This window comes from Pelecanus crispus, chromosome 2 (genome assembly GCF_030463565.1).
Source record: "Pelecanus crispus isolate bPelCri1 chromosome 2, bPelCri1.pri, whole genome shotgun sequence".
Lineage (NCBI taxonomy): Eukaryota > Metazoa > Chordata > Aves > Pelecaniformes > Pelecanidae > Pelecanus > Pelecanus crispus.
The window spans coordinates 109,777,209-109,791,263 of NC_134644.1; the positions used below are offsets into that span (position 1 = coordinate 109,777,209).

The window sequence follows — 14,055 nt, forward strand, 5'->3', positions numbered from 1 at the left end:
AGGTATAATTAAAACACCTTGTATTTAAGACACTCTTTTAATTCAAGCGTCTCAAACTACTTTATAGAATAGAGAGATCACTTCACCTATCAGTGAAAGGAGACTTTATGGTAGCATTAACAATACTCTACTCCATATCCGTACACAAAATGAGGAATATTCACCTCGCTGAAACTACAAGGGTCATTAAAGAGTCTGCAGTTGCCAAGCAACACTAAACAGCAACATCTGAAATAGTCTGGATGAACTTACAGTGCCAGGGCTGAGCGGAAAGCACCACAGTGAGAACTCGACCACTAGACATGGGGGTGTATTTTATCACTAGGTCAGCAGATTTTAAAATCTTGATTTTATGTTTTCTGTAGGTGACACTTGCAAGAGTACATGCCATCTGCTGAACTGGCATAAAGGACATTATTTACAGAGTTGCTAATAACTTTCCATGAAAAGAGATAGCACTGGGTGAGTTGACAAGGAGGCAACATGTGATTCCCTTATAATTATATTTTAAAACAAAAAAAGAGAGAGAGAAATATGAGAGGTGGATAGAGAGTGAAAAATATACTTGCCAACAAGGCTGGCTAATATCCCAGGACTGTGGAAACTGGCAGGCACAAGCAGGACTGTTAGGCTAATAAATACAGCAGCCCCTCTACTGGCTCTTCTGTAGCTACACAGAGTGCCTCACTGCCTCTATGAACTTGCAGCAGCAGCACAGCTCTGATTCCTGCATCCCTGCCAGATGTTTTTCAGCTGAGCTCAGAACAAATTTCCTGCAGAATCAAAGCTTCATCAGCTGGTATCTGTAGAGATCAGCCTCCAAAGATTAGGTCAAAATTGGCCTGCAAGGGATGGAAACTAACGTCCTATTACCATGAAACATTTATTTTTCAATAATATAGAGGCAAGGGATGCTCAGAGAATTCTTGTTAAACCTGATAAAATAAGTTATGCTTGCTTCTTCTCTAATAACCTCCAATATGATAAAACACTAGTACAAAACTTGTCATTTCTTGGAATTTCTATCCCATACAGAAAACCGTCCATCCAAAGAAACATGATCTCCTGTCTCTCACTAAACAGAGCACTGAAGTTATGCATCTTGTCATACTGAGGGAGGGAATTGCATCCACTCATTGCGTGTGTGTGTAACAAACCCCAAACCGCAAACTGATTCATATCTACAACACTCCCAGTCTCTCAGGTCTTCAAGCCAGGAGCTCAAACCCACCATAACCCACCTCTCATTACCTAGTTCTGTAATAAGACTATTCCTTCCAATCAGGATGGTTCATTAAAGTAGATGACCCCAAGATTAAACCTCCTCAAACATGCGCCATCAAAGATAGCGCTCCTTTTACCTTCATTGCAGCACATCATGTCACACTATTGCTTATATGCTCTCACTTCACTCAACACAAGACCTTTTAACACAACCACTCTGACAAACACAAAACCACCTCTCTTTCTTAGATGATTTACTGAAGCTGACAGAAACACTTCTATTTAAAAAAAAAAAAGAAAGAAAAAAGAAAAAAAGCATGGGGACTCTTAAGGTAGCAGCACAGAAATGGAAGCCCCCCCCCGGTTATCAAATTCAGTTCTCTGCCATTCTAGCCAGTGATTTAATGAGTGCTCAATACAGAAGAGCTCACAGGACATTTGCTTCACGTGTACAAACCAATGCAACAAACATTTTTGTGCAGAAAACGCATGATCACTGCAGCAGCTTTCTGTAGAGGAGCTTTCTTTAAAGCAGCTCACAAATAGTGTGAAACCAGGTATTATGAGAGCAGCTAGCCTTTGTTACATAATCTTGTTTTAGGAAACTACATTAAAACTTACACTAAAAGAACATTACAGTTGTATGCTCAGCATTAAAAGAAAATAAAAAATGCTATAGTGGCATAATCAAATGTTTAACTTTCTCCTCTTGCGTGCATGCATCACAGCACATGCATCTAATTAAATTATCATGCCATTTATCAAATACAATACTGATTTTTTAAAAAACTTTTTGGATGTCAACTCTTGCAAACTGCTCATGAATAACTTCTACAGATTCCTTTATAGTACACATAGACTAGCCACCTCACTGCAAGGTATTAAAAGTATTCAAGATTGTAGAAGTATTTTTAAGAAGAGTAAAGAATCATTTAAGAAGCAATATGAGATCATTTAATAAGTAGTCTATAACGAACAAAAGATACTTGGGATGAGCACCACAAGTAATCTTAACTGTCCATTCACGCGTCTTCTGAGAACTTAATCTACTGTCCTAACAGGATGGGTTTCAATGCTGGAACACGGGAGACTTTCCATGCCACCACCCTACGGCCAACTCTCATCCAAACAACCTGGCAGGCAAGAAGAAGGAAAACTGGAGGAGAAAAACAAGACTCTGCAGTGCTGTAACTAGCTCCAGTTGCCTCCCGTTCTAATAAGTGTCTGGTGAGTATTTAGGCTGCTAAGCCTTTTAGGGGACTTTTCCTTTCTTGGTGAAATGGTTGCAACTGAACCGAGAAAAATTTCAAAACTGCAACTGATTTGAAAAGGCGATGCAGATAAGCAGCCTCACCATGGAGAATTCTAACAGACACTAGAGCAGCTGTGAAACACTCAACATTAGCACTGCAGTGTTACCACTAAAAGGTTTCCCATCATTTGTTTTTCTTTATAAAGTAATACCTAAATACTGAAGACTAAGTTTTTAAATTTAGCTCCTAATTTAATATGCAATTACTGCTGCCCTGATGGTGTTTTAATGGCAATATATTTTTATTGGTGACTTCAAATGAACCTCGTCTGATCACCTTAACCCTTCTCTCATCATGCTTTAGTTAATGACTCATTACCTGTAGTCACACCAGGGACATCTGTAAGGCTTTTCTCCAGTATGGACACGCTTGTGTCGTGTCAGATGCGATTGTGTTGTGGAAGCGAAGTTACACTCATCACATTTGAATGGTTTCTCTCCTAGAAGGTGACAAGAGAAGATACGCATTATCACTTTTCATCAACAGAAAAGGAACACAAGTCTAAATTTCTGGCAAATCCCTTGAGATGGATTTTAGTCCATGTATATATAACAACCACAAATACAAAATAAATTTCCAAATATAGTGTATTAATTGCAAAATACTATTCTCACTACGACATATACACATCGGTAGCCAGCTGACTTTCCATGTGGTGTTACACAGCAGCAAAAAGGAGGAGAAAGGTCCGCATTGAAACAGGGTAACCATGTTACTGGGCCTTATTTTGTGCAAATGCCAGGTGACAGTAAACCTTTGGTTGAAGCTGGGCCCATGCACAGCCCTGAAAGCAACACTGTTGGAGGCAAAAGGTGAGAAATCAGCCTGTAGCTTCTATTCAGTGCCTGCTCAGAAAGGAACATCTCCAGGACGAAAGTGTCTTTGTTTTTTGTCTCTGGTCCTGGATTTTTCATCTTATCCATTAAATAATACACATAAACCAGGACTGAGAATATGAACCAGAACTCAGTGCTCCATTCCCCCTCTCTTGCCTGCTATCCTTCCGCCCTTGTGAATCTTTTCTGAACAGTAGGCCAATTTCATCAGAAGGACTTGAAAGGTTAATTAAAAAGAAAAACCGACCACCAAACCTAGACTAGGACAATAATATTTTCAGAAGACTAAAATTCCATCTCTGCTGTATGTGCAACTGCACTGAATAATTTCTAGAGGACTACTAATTGAAGATAGATAAAAATCCCTAGCTTATAAATTATTAAGTGAAAAGAGTACTTTTCCTTCCAGCAGAGGGGTCCACCCCTCAGAAGACACTAAGAAAATCTCGTGACAGATACACATACTGTGACGCCTAGCTAAGACACCTGCACCCCATTTTTCCAACTGGTTGCTCCAGAAATATTCTGTGGCTTGCAGGCACATGTAATTACCTTTTAGGGAGGAAACAGGCTTCTTTTTGTATGCAGAAGACAGAAGGCAGCTCCTAACTTAGGTGATCTCAACTGCATTGTGCAAGCTTTCAGAAGTATTCATCCTAAAGAGTACATAAGGAATCAGCATCCCTAACTTTAGAAGTCTGAATAAAACTGCTAGGGATGGACACTGACCTTGTAGACTGTTCAGAGATCTAGAATAGGCAGTTTCAAAATTGAACCCTAAGCCTCTTAGCAGGTACAACTTGCAGATTTTCAGATTGACAGGAGACACACCACCAGCAGAAGACACGTCACTAGCAAAAGGCCACTCCCAAGCAGCCATGCCTCCAAGCCAGACTTTTCAAGCCTGCTTAAAGCATAAGACACTCAAGACTTCCAAAGAGACTGCCAGAATTCTGAGAAGAGAGAGAAACCTGCATTTTTCATTCTTGGAGACTGTTCATTTTTTTTCCCCTCCCAAGGGAAAAAGAAATGCAAGGTCCTCAGGCCTGAAAAACCTGTAAGGCCGTAAGGAAGGACAACGGAGCAGCTTCTGAAAGCTCCATAAAGAGTTGGAATAATCACTTTTAGCAGCTGCTGGAGAGAATACCAGCTACTATTTTTCATTTATTGTTTCATGGGACAAGGAAAGGTGAAGGGGCAGGACACAATGCGGAAGCCTCTATGCTGGACAAATAGAGACTGCTAGAAAGCATGTCTTTCCTGCCCCAAATGGGGCTTTCTTGTCAGGCACTGACTCCCTGCTCTGGAGAAGCTGATTCTCCCAGCAGCTTGAATGGTACTGGCTGCTGCTTCAATTAAACTCTCTGGGAGGCCATAGACTCCCTAGCAACGTAACCTGTTCTTGAACTGAAGATTTCCTGTGCCTGATTTATTTTATCTTCCAGTATTAAAGAAGATAGCAACATTTTCAAGCCTAAGTAGTAAAGCTACAGGTATTTTAGATAACATACATACTTATTTTAACTGCTTTCATTTAAAATGCATTAGAACCTTGCCAACTTACCCCCTTGTAAAAACAGCAGATCTGAACTGAAAGGAGTTTTTTAGTTTGCCATTTAGGGGAGGATGGATCAGGCAAAGGTCTGCTGCTGTGCTGAGGCAGGGCCAGCATGGCTGACAGAGGAGCGAGGGCCCGTGGAAGCCAGGAGGGCTTGCAAATTTCGTTGTGACCAAAAGAAAAATTATAATCCTTGCCCACTGCTCCAGGAAGTTTCTCCTTAGGAAATCCTTGTGGCTAACTGCTCCTGTCAAGTGGACTATGTGTAAATCTCACCTGACAGAAAATACATCACAGCAGCACCACACAACAAAAGCCAACTAAACTGCGAGGAAAAAAGACAGCCTAGCATGGCCTGTAATTCTTAGCAGCTGCACATGGGAAAAAGAATTTATTTTTATGGAAAATTAAGCAGGTTGATAAGTACAATTGAGAAAAACTAAAAGACGACTAGGTATTTATTTGGGTTGGGGGGTGTTGAAGAGTGTATTAGCTGTAGCAGCAGTACTTTTATTTATTTGTTTGTTTGTTTATTTAGTTTTCCACTGACCTACTCATTTAAGTAGTTTTTGTCTTCCTTATTTTTGGGCCAGAATGCTCTTTATCAGCCTTTGTGTCCCATTTTTCCTTCCCCACTTCCTGTCCCCACACATTTCAGACAATAAACTTGATTTTATTTTTATATGGGCTTCCATTAAATATTCCACGAGGATTCTCCCTCACCCCCAGTCAAGGATCTAATTCACACAAAATTAAAATAACACAGGTCAAAAAAGCAATATTGACAGTATTTTTTTTAAACAACTGTATGTAATAACTATAAAATAGCATGTCCAAAAATGTGTAAGGACAAAGTCTACATATTTAAAGATTAATAAAGGTAAAAAAACCCAAACCACTCCCCCCACCCCACACCTTACCATTACAGAAGACTTGTCCATGCCTCACCATCTCTAACTTTATCAATAACAAACCCCATGAAAAAGAAGGATAGGTGACCCAAAATGCCCCAATGGTCAACAAGTTCTGTGGGGGAAAAAGGAAGGACACACATTCCAAGATCAAGGACTATCTTTGGGTTTTTTTATTTTAACACAAGCACTTTCAAAAAGCTATGTTTCCTAACCACAGGATCACAAAAGAAGAAATGGTTCTGCTTTTTTGACCATACTGCAAGCAACTCCTGAAGTGCATCAGTTGTTTAAGTCACTTGACATGGAAAATTTTAGCTCCAACAATCAAAGTTTGGGAAAGCAACTGATAAAAGGGTCAGATCATGGGGAGCACCAGTCTGTACAACAGCAGTTATTAAGCCTGCTGCTAACCAGTTAGCCTCATCAGCTGTACCCATTCTGCTCTTCTTAAACCATCACAACTAAGGCTTTCTTTTTCTCTTGCCTCTCCAAATTCTGCACTGGCTTCTTTTAGCATCTATCTTAGCTTCCCCCGCCCCCCTCCCCCCCAAATTACAGCTGTCTTTTCCTTTCCTTCTTTCTCTTTTCTCTGATTTTACCTCTTTTGAGTTCTCTGTCTTTGATGATGAGCTTTTTAGGACACAGAGCATACATTACTGCAATCATAAATTTCTCTAGGCAGTTATGTACTTAATGTGTACTTTTTAAAGGAAAAATGAAATAACACAATAAAAAAACCTATAAATCTTGGTGATAGATGTTGATTTGTGGATGGCAAAGTGAAATTTTTATTTATAATCATGACTGTCCAGACAATTTCTACCTATAGATTATATACAGCATTTATATGAATGCACTACTGACGATCCAGCTTTCACATGAATGAAGGAAAAGAATAAAAATCAAATGGTGCCTTCAATTTGCAAGTCTTGAGCAACTAATCAGAATCTTAGTAAGACAGAAGAAATCTTACCCCAGTTGTCTCAACAGGAAACTATTGCTTTTAGTCCTATTTGTCTTTCCTATAAGTTTCATTTGACCTAGGGAATGAGTAGACCACAAAATGCAGCCATCTGCTTATATGTTACAGGATTTTTTCTTCTTATTTCCAACTATTTCTAGTATTTGTTAAGGCTGTTCCCTGGAGAGGCACTTACAGGCTTGCTAATGAAGCCTGAAGTATATTAAAGTAAATTCTGTTTGCTTTTAGTCTGGTCAACCTTTTTTGCATGTAAGACATACAAAAATAAGTACATCCTTGATCCCTTACTTTCTTATGAGAAACCCTGTAGATATCGTAGAGTTGCTCTTCCATAGCAAAAAAGATTGACGTTTGTATGCTCAGAAATGGGAGGAAAAGTGTTCCACTAGACACTTTCTCTTAGGTGGAGAGAAAGTTTTAAGACACCCAGGTTTTTGGTGTCATTTCTGGCCAAAGTTTTGCTATAATCAAGTTCTACACTCTGCTGTAAATGTTGGCATAAATGGAAAAGGAAAACCAACACAGATCCTCTTCAAATTTCACCTCTCCTCTTGCTGAAAAGAGCAGTAGGTCTTCTTACCGTGCTACATTTTCTGTGGTATTCATTGTTACAATTTTTGTAAGCTGTGGTGGGGATGTTGAAGGGAAGAGGCTACATTATACATTAAATTCAATGCCGAGTAATGTAACTACACATTAAAGTCAAAGAGCAGTTCACATGAGAAATAGAAACACAAAGTGAGTCACTCATCTGGATAAAAACACATATATTATTAAATTTTCTTTCTTTATTACATTGACCTATAAATGTCTTAAGAAGTGCAAGATTGAAATGAATGAGCAGAAGCAATCATACAAACAGTGATCTGTACGATATAAGCCACCATCTTCAAAAATTCATGAAAATATTTGAACAAAGACACAATCTTCTTAAGCAGTTCCACAGGTTCAGGGTGACTGTCATAGAACTGCTGTGCACAGCAAGTGTACGTACCCCCTAATGCTCTGTGTACTTCTAATGTACTTCTGTGATCCCCAGGAAGATTCCACCACAACCAACACACAAGAAGCAACAGTAGACTGCCATTGTGTAGAAGATGAGGATGGGGTTTTTGCAATTTGCAGGAGTACTAGCCAACATTAAAAAAGGAATTTCATGCAAGAGAACACAGGCTGTGACTGATCAGCACTGTCGGACTGAGCCAGCTACTACAGCACGAAATAGAAGTTTACTGGGAAACACGTACAAGAAGGGAAAATTAGAGTGATACCAAAAGGCACACAAAAAAAGGAGAGATGAACAACAAGATAGTTTAAAATTAAGAATTAAGTGTTTTCATGTTTTTTTTTCAAGCCAGAAATAATTACCCTTTCTTGTTTTTTCTCCTAGTTTTCCTAGTTGATCATGATTAAGGCAAAATATTTAAATTACGTGATATGTTTCTTTCGTGTGTGTGCATGTTTTTGGTGGCTGATTTAGAGGTTATTTACTCTTTTTTATTATAAAATTCAGATAATTGCTTAAATTCTCTGTGGAATTCAACTAATTCTAAATTCAGCCAACCCTAAAATTTGCAACATTATTTATCTTCATATCTTCATGCACATTTTCTTACTGGGACAAAATATAAATCAAAAAAATTGTTTCAGAATGACTCAAAAGATGAAAATTTTTCCTCCCAGTGATGTTGAGGCACCCGAACTACGGCATATACGTTCTTGCAGCACTGCAAGCTGTCCCTTATTTACCACATAGCACCAGCTGATATTGTAAGTGGTCTAAGTTTCTTAAGACAGTTTCTGCTCACAGCCTAGGCAGCCACAAGTGTCTATTGTAGCACATTCGACAGAGATGTACGTATTCTTTACAGTGTAATACAATTCTGGTCAAACTCTGGAGCACTCTTGAAGTTGCCATTGCTTCAATTCACAAAATAGAAGATTGTACCACTGATATTTACATAGCCAGTTGAAAGACTCGCAGAATTTCATAGATTGATTCTTGCAGAATAGGACTGGAATAAGATGCATTCAGATCCTAAAAAAATAATGCTAGAACATTTTACCAAGACAAAATCAGATGAAGACTTAGCTTATTCTGTGTTCAAAGTGTGCACTTCTCACAGGACCAGGTTGGCCATTAAGGACATAACATATTTAACGCAGAATAAAAACGTCAACTTGTGGAACACCAGGGATCTCTTGATAGGTCAAATTATCTTTTACTCCTTCACAGTTCTAATTTACAGTTGAGAAAGCCTATATCAAGGAAATCTGTATGGAGATGCATCATGTTTGCAAAGAAATTAAGTACCAACATTTTTTCAAGTCTTAAAACTAATGGCTTTTTCTTTCAGTTTAAGATTCCTGTACTTCTTTTAATTTAAACACTGAAAAACATATCTTCCAGGGATAACATCCTATTTACCAAACTAGTCCCTACAGTTTGCTTCACGAGTGACCGAGGGCCAGATTCTGCCAGCCTTATTCACACTGAGTTACATGTCATGCTCCCTGTAATATTTCCAAAGAAAATGCATCTTTCACAAGGTAAAGGTATTTCTCCAGGTACATAAAAATAATCTCATCTAAAAAGAGGAACAGAGCAGGAAATACCAGAATCAAGAGCATCAAAAGTCTAAGTGGCTGGTCCTACAGCCAGTCCTCTCTTGTGTTGAGTATCTATCAGCAACTGAACGTTCCTCTGGGATGTCAGGACACCTCAGGCCTTGAGGCTGGGACAAGAGGAGGCTTGTTAAGCCGGTTAAGACTCCTCAACTGCATGTAAGGATTTGCTCATTTGCCCTTGAATCAAGGGTCTCTGACAGGTGATAGAAGTAAATCTTGGATTGGAAGATGTTCTGTGTCAGCCCCCTAGACAGCTTGTATTACAGTAGGGAATTATTTAAGCCATTTAGACTATTTTTGATACCTGTCCCTTTCAAACCTGATTGTAATTTGCTTTGGCATTCTGCTCTGGGAAAATTGTGCCAACTGGGGACACAGAAGAAAAAATACAGGTAGAAAGAGGAGTGCGTGCATGCAGCTAAGGATTGAGATAAAGTTGTGCACTGGATGAAAATACAAGGGAACCCGTGTAAGGCAACAATACAGGCAAAGGTGGATTGTGTCATTCTCCTTGAAACAAATAGAAGCTACAGATAATTTTTCTGCTAAAGAATCATCTCTGATTGTTTGTGCCACAGAGGCAGATAAATGCCAAAAAGATAGATCCCTCTGCCTCTGAGATACTGTCCTGTAGAGTATAAAGTTAATAGCAAAGTAATAACGAGCCTCCAGTCCTGACATAAAATATAAAGTTATGCCTGCTAGATGCAAGCTTCATGATCTATAACCTGTGAATCCCTGTGATCATAGCACAAAAGTCTCTACCATACTGGCAAAAGAAGGGCAAAATGCCATCCAAAACCTGGACAGCTTTTCACCAGGAACGTACCATGTTTTCAGCCTAATTTTGCACATAAACCAAGAAACAAAATATTTTTTCTATTGGCTTATGGCCTAATGATACAAAAAATATAAATATATAACTGATGATAAGGGCTTTCATTTCTGAGAAACCAGACCTGCACTCACATAACAGGTAAAGGCAAGAAGGGTAAAGACAAGAATATGCATTTCTTCCACTTTTCCATTCTGAAATGATTGTTTACCATTTGTGTGGCTGCACTGACTATGAACCCTAGACATATGCATAATCCCAGTGTGCCACATGGCAGGCCAATAAAAAACAAAAGGTAGTTCCCATCCTATTGATACCAATCATTTATTTCTGCTAAAGAAAAAAAAAAATTTTTTTTCATTCTTAGCCCACACTTGGTAAACTTCAGCCAACATGTGAAAATTCTTCAAAGCTCTAGAAAAATGGAAATGGTTAATTACAGCTGAAGCATACAACTTCCATTCCAGTAGTTGCAATTGCTCCTGTTATCATTCAGAGAGCGTAATTCTAAGAGAACATATTATATTTACTAAATGCCTTTTCTTGGACACTTTAAAAATACAACTTCCTGCAGTGAATGGGAACTGCCTGTGGCAGTACTCTCACACAAATGTATGTTCCTTGTTATCAGAAGAAAAATTCTGGAAGTATGATTACTAGTTAGACTTGCAAGCAAAATTTGGCCCTGCATATTTTTTCTTTTTTTAGAGCTTATCCGTTTCAAGATATTGCCTGATCCGCACTGAAAACCCCACCTTTTTGAAAGCATCGGACTCTCCTCCAAATACAGTTACTTTAATAAACTGAAAACAGGGTGGAAAGAATGGCTTCAGGCTCTCAAGAAAGAGAGTAGTTGCTCTCCAGGAAATTACGCACTTAGATGGTGTATGTCCTGAATCAAGATTAGTTTATTCAGGGACATAATAAAATCTCCCACTGAGATTCCTTTACAAAATCCATGGAAAATTCATGATGTAACAACTACAGTTTCTCATTTGTTAGCCATTTCTTTCCACTGTACATTAGACAATGGTCACTTAAGTCACACAGCAATTCCTGATGATATTACATTATCCTCATGATAGTCAGTAAAACAAAAACTACAGTGGCTTAAGCAGCAACGCTTCTGCGTCTGTTTGAACAAAATCTATTCAAATAATCAAACACTTACAAGGAACTACTAAAAAGCACAATTAAGGTAAAATGTATTAATAAATGTTTAATACTTACACTTTTTCTGGTCTTCTGAAACTAAGAACCAATTTAATTTTATCTGATATTAAATTTTTATAACCAGGTGGTAGGAAAGCTTTACTAATTCTGGGAGAGAAATCCTGCTTTACATGCCAACCATGTGGTAACTCTTAAAGTTGCACCTATTAATTACAAACTATCTTAAAATTACAAAAGGGCAACTGAAACAACACTAGCTTTCAACTATGTCTCAGTCCAAAATAATGGATTAATCTATATGTAGTCTCTAATTTTCACCCAGGGACATTCTAGCAGACTCTTGCAAAATCTTCACAGTAGGTAATCTATTTGGGCCTTGGAAAGAAAAATTAGTAGACTTAGCATTCATTTAAAGAAGAAAGCCAGTCTTTACAATTCTACTTCCTTCAGAAAAAAAAAAAAAACCCACCAAAAATACCCCCCGGTCCCCCCCAAGCAATTATTCAAACTCCCAGTTAACAGATCGGATGCAGACCTTGGGCACGCCGATTTTACAAAAGCGAGAGAAAGCAAAGTAAACAATGAGCCGATGTATTATTTGTGCTGTAACGTGCTATTTGACTTGCGTTACTCCCCAGTGTAGAGGGACTCCCTTGCTGGAGAAAATATAGCGAAGAGTAAAGACAGCTTTACTGACCTGTGTGCTGCCGCCGATGCTTGGTGAGGGCATGACGTGTCCCGCCGGCAAAGCCACAAAGGTCACAGAGGAACGACTTCTCGCCTGTTGCAACAATAAACAGATGAGGGACTGCGGAGGTCACAGATCATTAAAACATATCTATCAAGGCTTTCAGGGTTACTAATTCCTCCAATCAAATGTTTCCATGTAAATATGTCAAATGGGAATGAAATTACCACTGCGGTTTATTGACTGTGATAAAATCTGAAAAGCACCACTGAACATAATTACATACTTGTCAGACCCATAAAAATTAGCTTTATTATCAATGGAATGGTTTTGTACAACTTCATTTCTGTTAGATGTCTTCCAGATGGGGCTGCTTTATGCACTTGAACAGTTTTTATGCATATCCTGATTTTTTACAATTCCCATACATCTGGCCTTTCTGTGCTGAGTAAAGATTGCCTGGAAAAAAAGTTAATATACTGTGTATATGATTCTGCTTAAATAAAATATATTGAATTTACTAACAAATTAAGGGCACTGAGAAATTTTCAACAGGCTTGATCACAGTCATCTTTAGTTACCTTCCAGTTATTAATAAGTATTAAATTATTTTCTCGAATATACAGAAGAGCCCAGGCAACAATAAAAGCCACATTATTCAGTACCAGTGGCAATTCAGCACCGTTCATGTTTCTAAAGTTTTCACGACATAAAGAAAACAGGTCTGGGGATTGCTCCTGAAATTGCAGCAGAACTCGTATCGTTCATCTTCAAATGATAATTCTTCATTCCAAACCTCTGGACCAATTTGAGAGATTTTGGCAAGCGCACTACTCATTAAAAGTGGGTAAACGCTCTCTTTTTAGTTGTTTTTTTTTTTTTTTAATAGAAGCTAGGATTTTGCTCTGTTGTCTATAAATACAGTCTATCATTTCACAGCAATATTTTTACTCAGTATGTGCTAGCATGCACAGCAATCTCTGCCCACGAAGGCCGCATGGAAGGTCATTATGAATTAATAACGCTAACCTCAGATACAGACTCAATCACCTCAGATAAGACTGAAATCTTAAAAATATTTTTTTAAAAAAGAATCGCATTAGTCATTTGGAGCCAAATTGTCTCCTTTCCCAGTAACATAGCGGAGAGGGGGCTGGTGGGGCAGCGATGCCGAATTCATTGAAACTAACAGTCTCCTTCAAATTCTTCCCCGTGGGGAAGGCAATTTAGTTTCTGCAAAAGCCGGCTGGGTTCAGAGGTCGGGTGTCGAATTCCCAAGCCCTCCTATGAAGACAGAGGGATGGGAACCTCCGCGTTGTTTATGCCCGCATAACCAGGCACGCTAACGCAGGGGCTTTCTGGAAAAGCAGAGCGCCCCACTTAGCTTCGGGTGGCATTACCATAAGCAGGAGGCCATCTTGCGAGCGGGAGCTCCCTGGCGAGCGCCCCAGAGAGCAGCCGCCCCCTCCCACCTCCGCCTCGACGGGGGCCCCGGGGGAACCCCAGCTCCCCAGCCCAGCCGCCGCAGCGCAGGAGGCCCTGGGCCCCGCGTGCTACGAGGAGGAAAGCAATTCCTCCAAAGTTTCCCAGGCAGCCCGAACCCTGCCGCTAAAACGGGATCGTAAAAACGCTGATTAACCTCCACCCAGGTAGCTAGGCTATGAAATGCGACGGGCACGTAGGAATCTCCATTTCAGAATACTGCAAAAGGGGAATCGTTCTTTTCTGCACCCAAATCTGGTCATGAAAAGCAGACTGAAATTTTACAGGATTTGGGGCTTTCTTGAAAATTTGGTCCATTGATGAGAGTATCCCAAGACAGTATCGAAGGTGCGAAATAATTTCAGCGCCTCCTTTTAGGAGCCAGGTCTAGCCATCTGCAATTATAATTGAATTAAAAAGAA

General features: G+C 39.3%; 1 protein-coding gene across 2 annotated transcripts in view; it reads right to left on the minus strand.

The window, feature by feature from the left end:
* ZNF407 (zinc finger protein 407) overlaps positions 1-14,055 on the minus strand; it is a 354,196-nt gene that overhangs the window by 132,364 nt on the left and 207,777 nt on the right. For both annotated transcript variants that reach the window (XM_075704981.1, XM_075704980.1), the window contains exons 6-7: positions 12,161-12,244; positions 2,856-2,976 (exon numbers count right to left, since the gene is read on the minus strand). In XM_075704981.1, the coding sequence (XP_075561096.1) occupies positions 2,856-2,976; positions 12,161-12,244 (205 nt within the window). The remainder of the gene's footprint in view (positions 1-2,855; positions 2,977-12,160; positions 12,245-14,055) is intronic.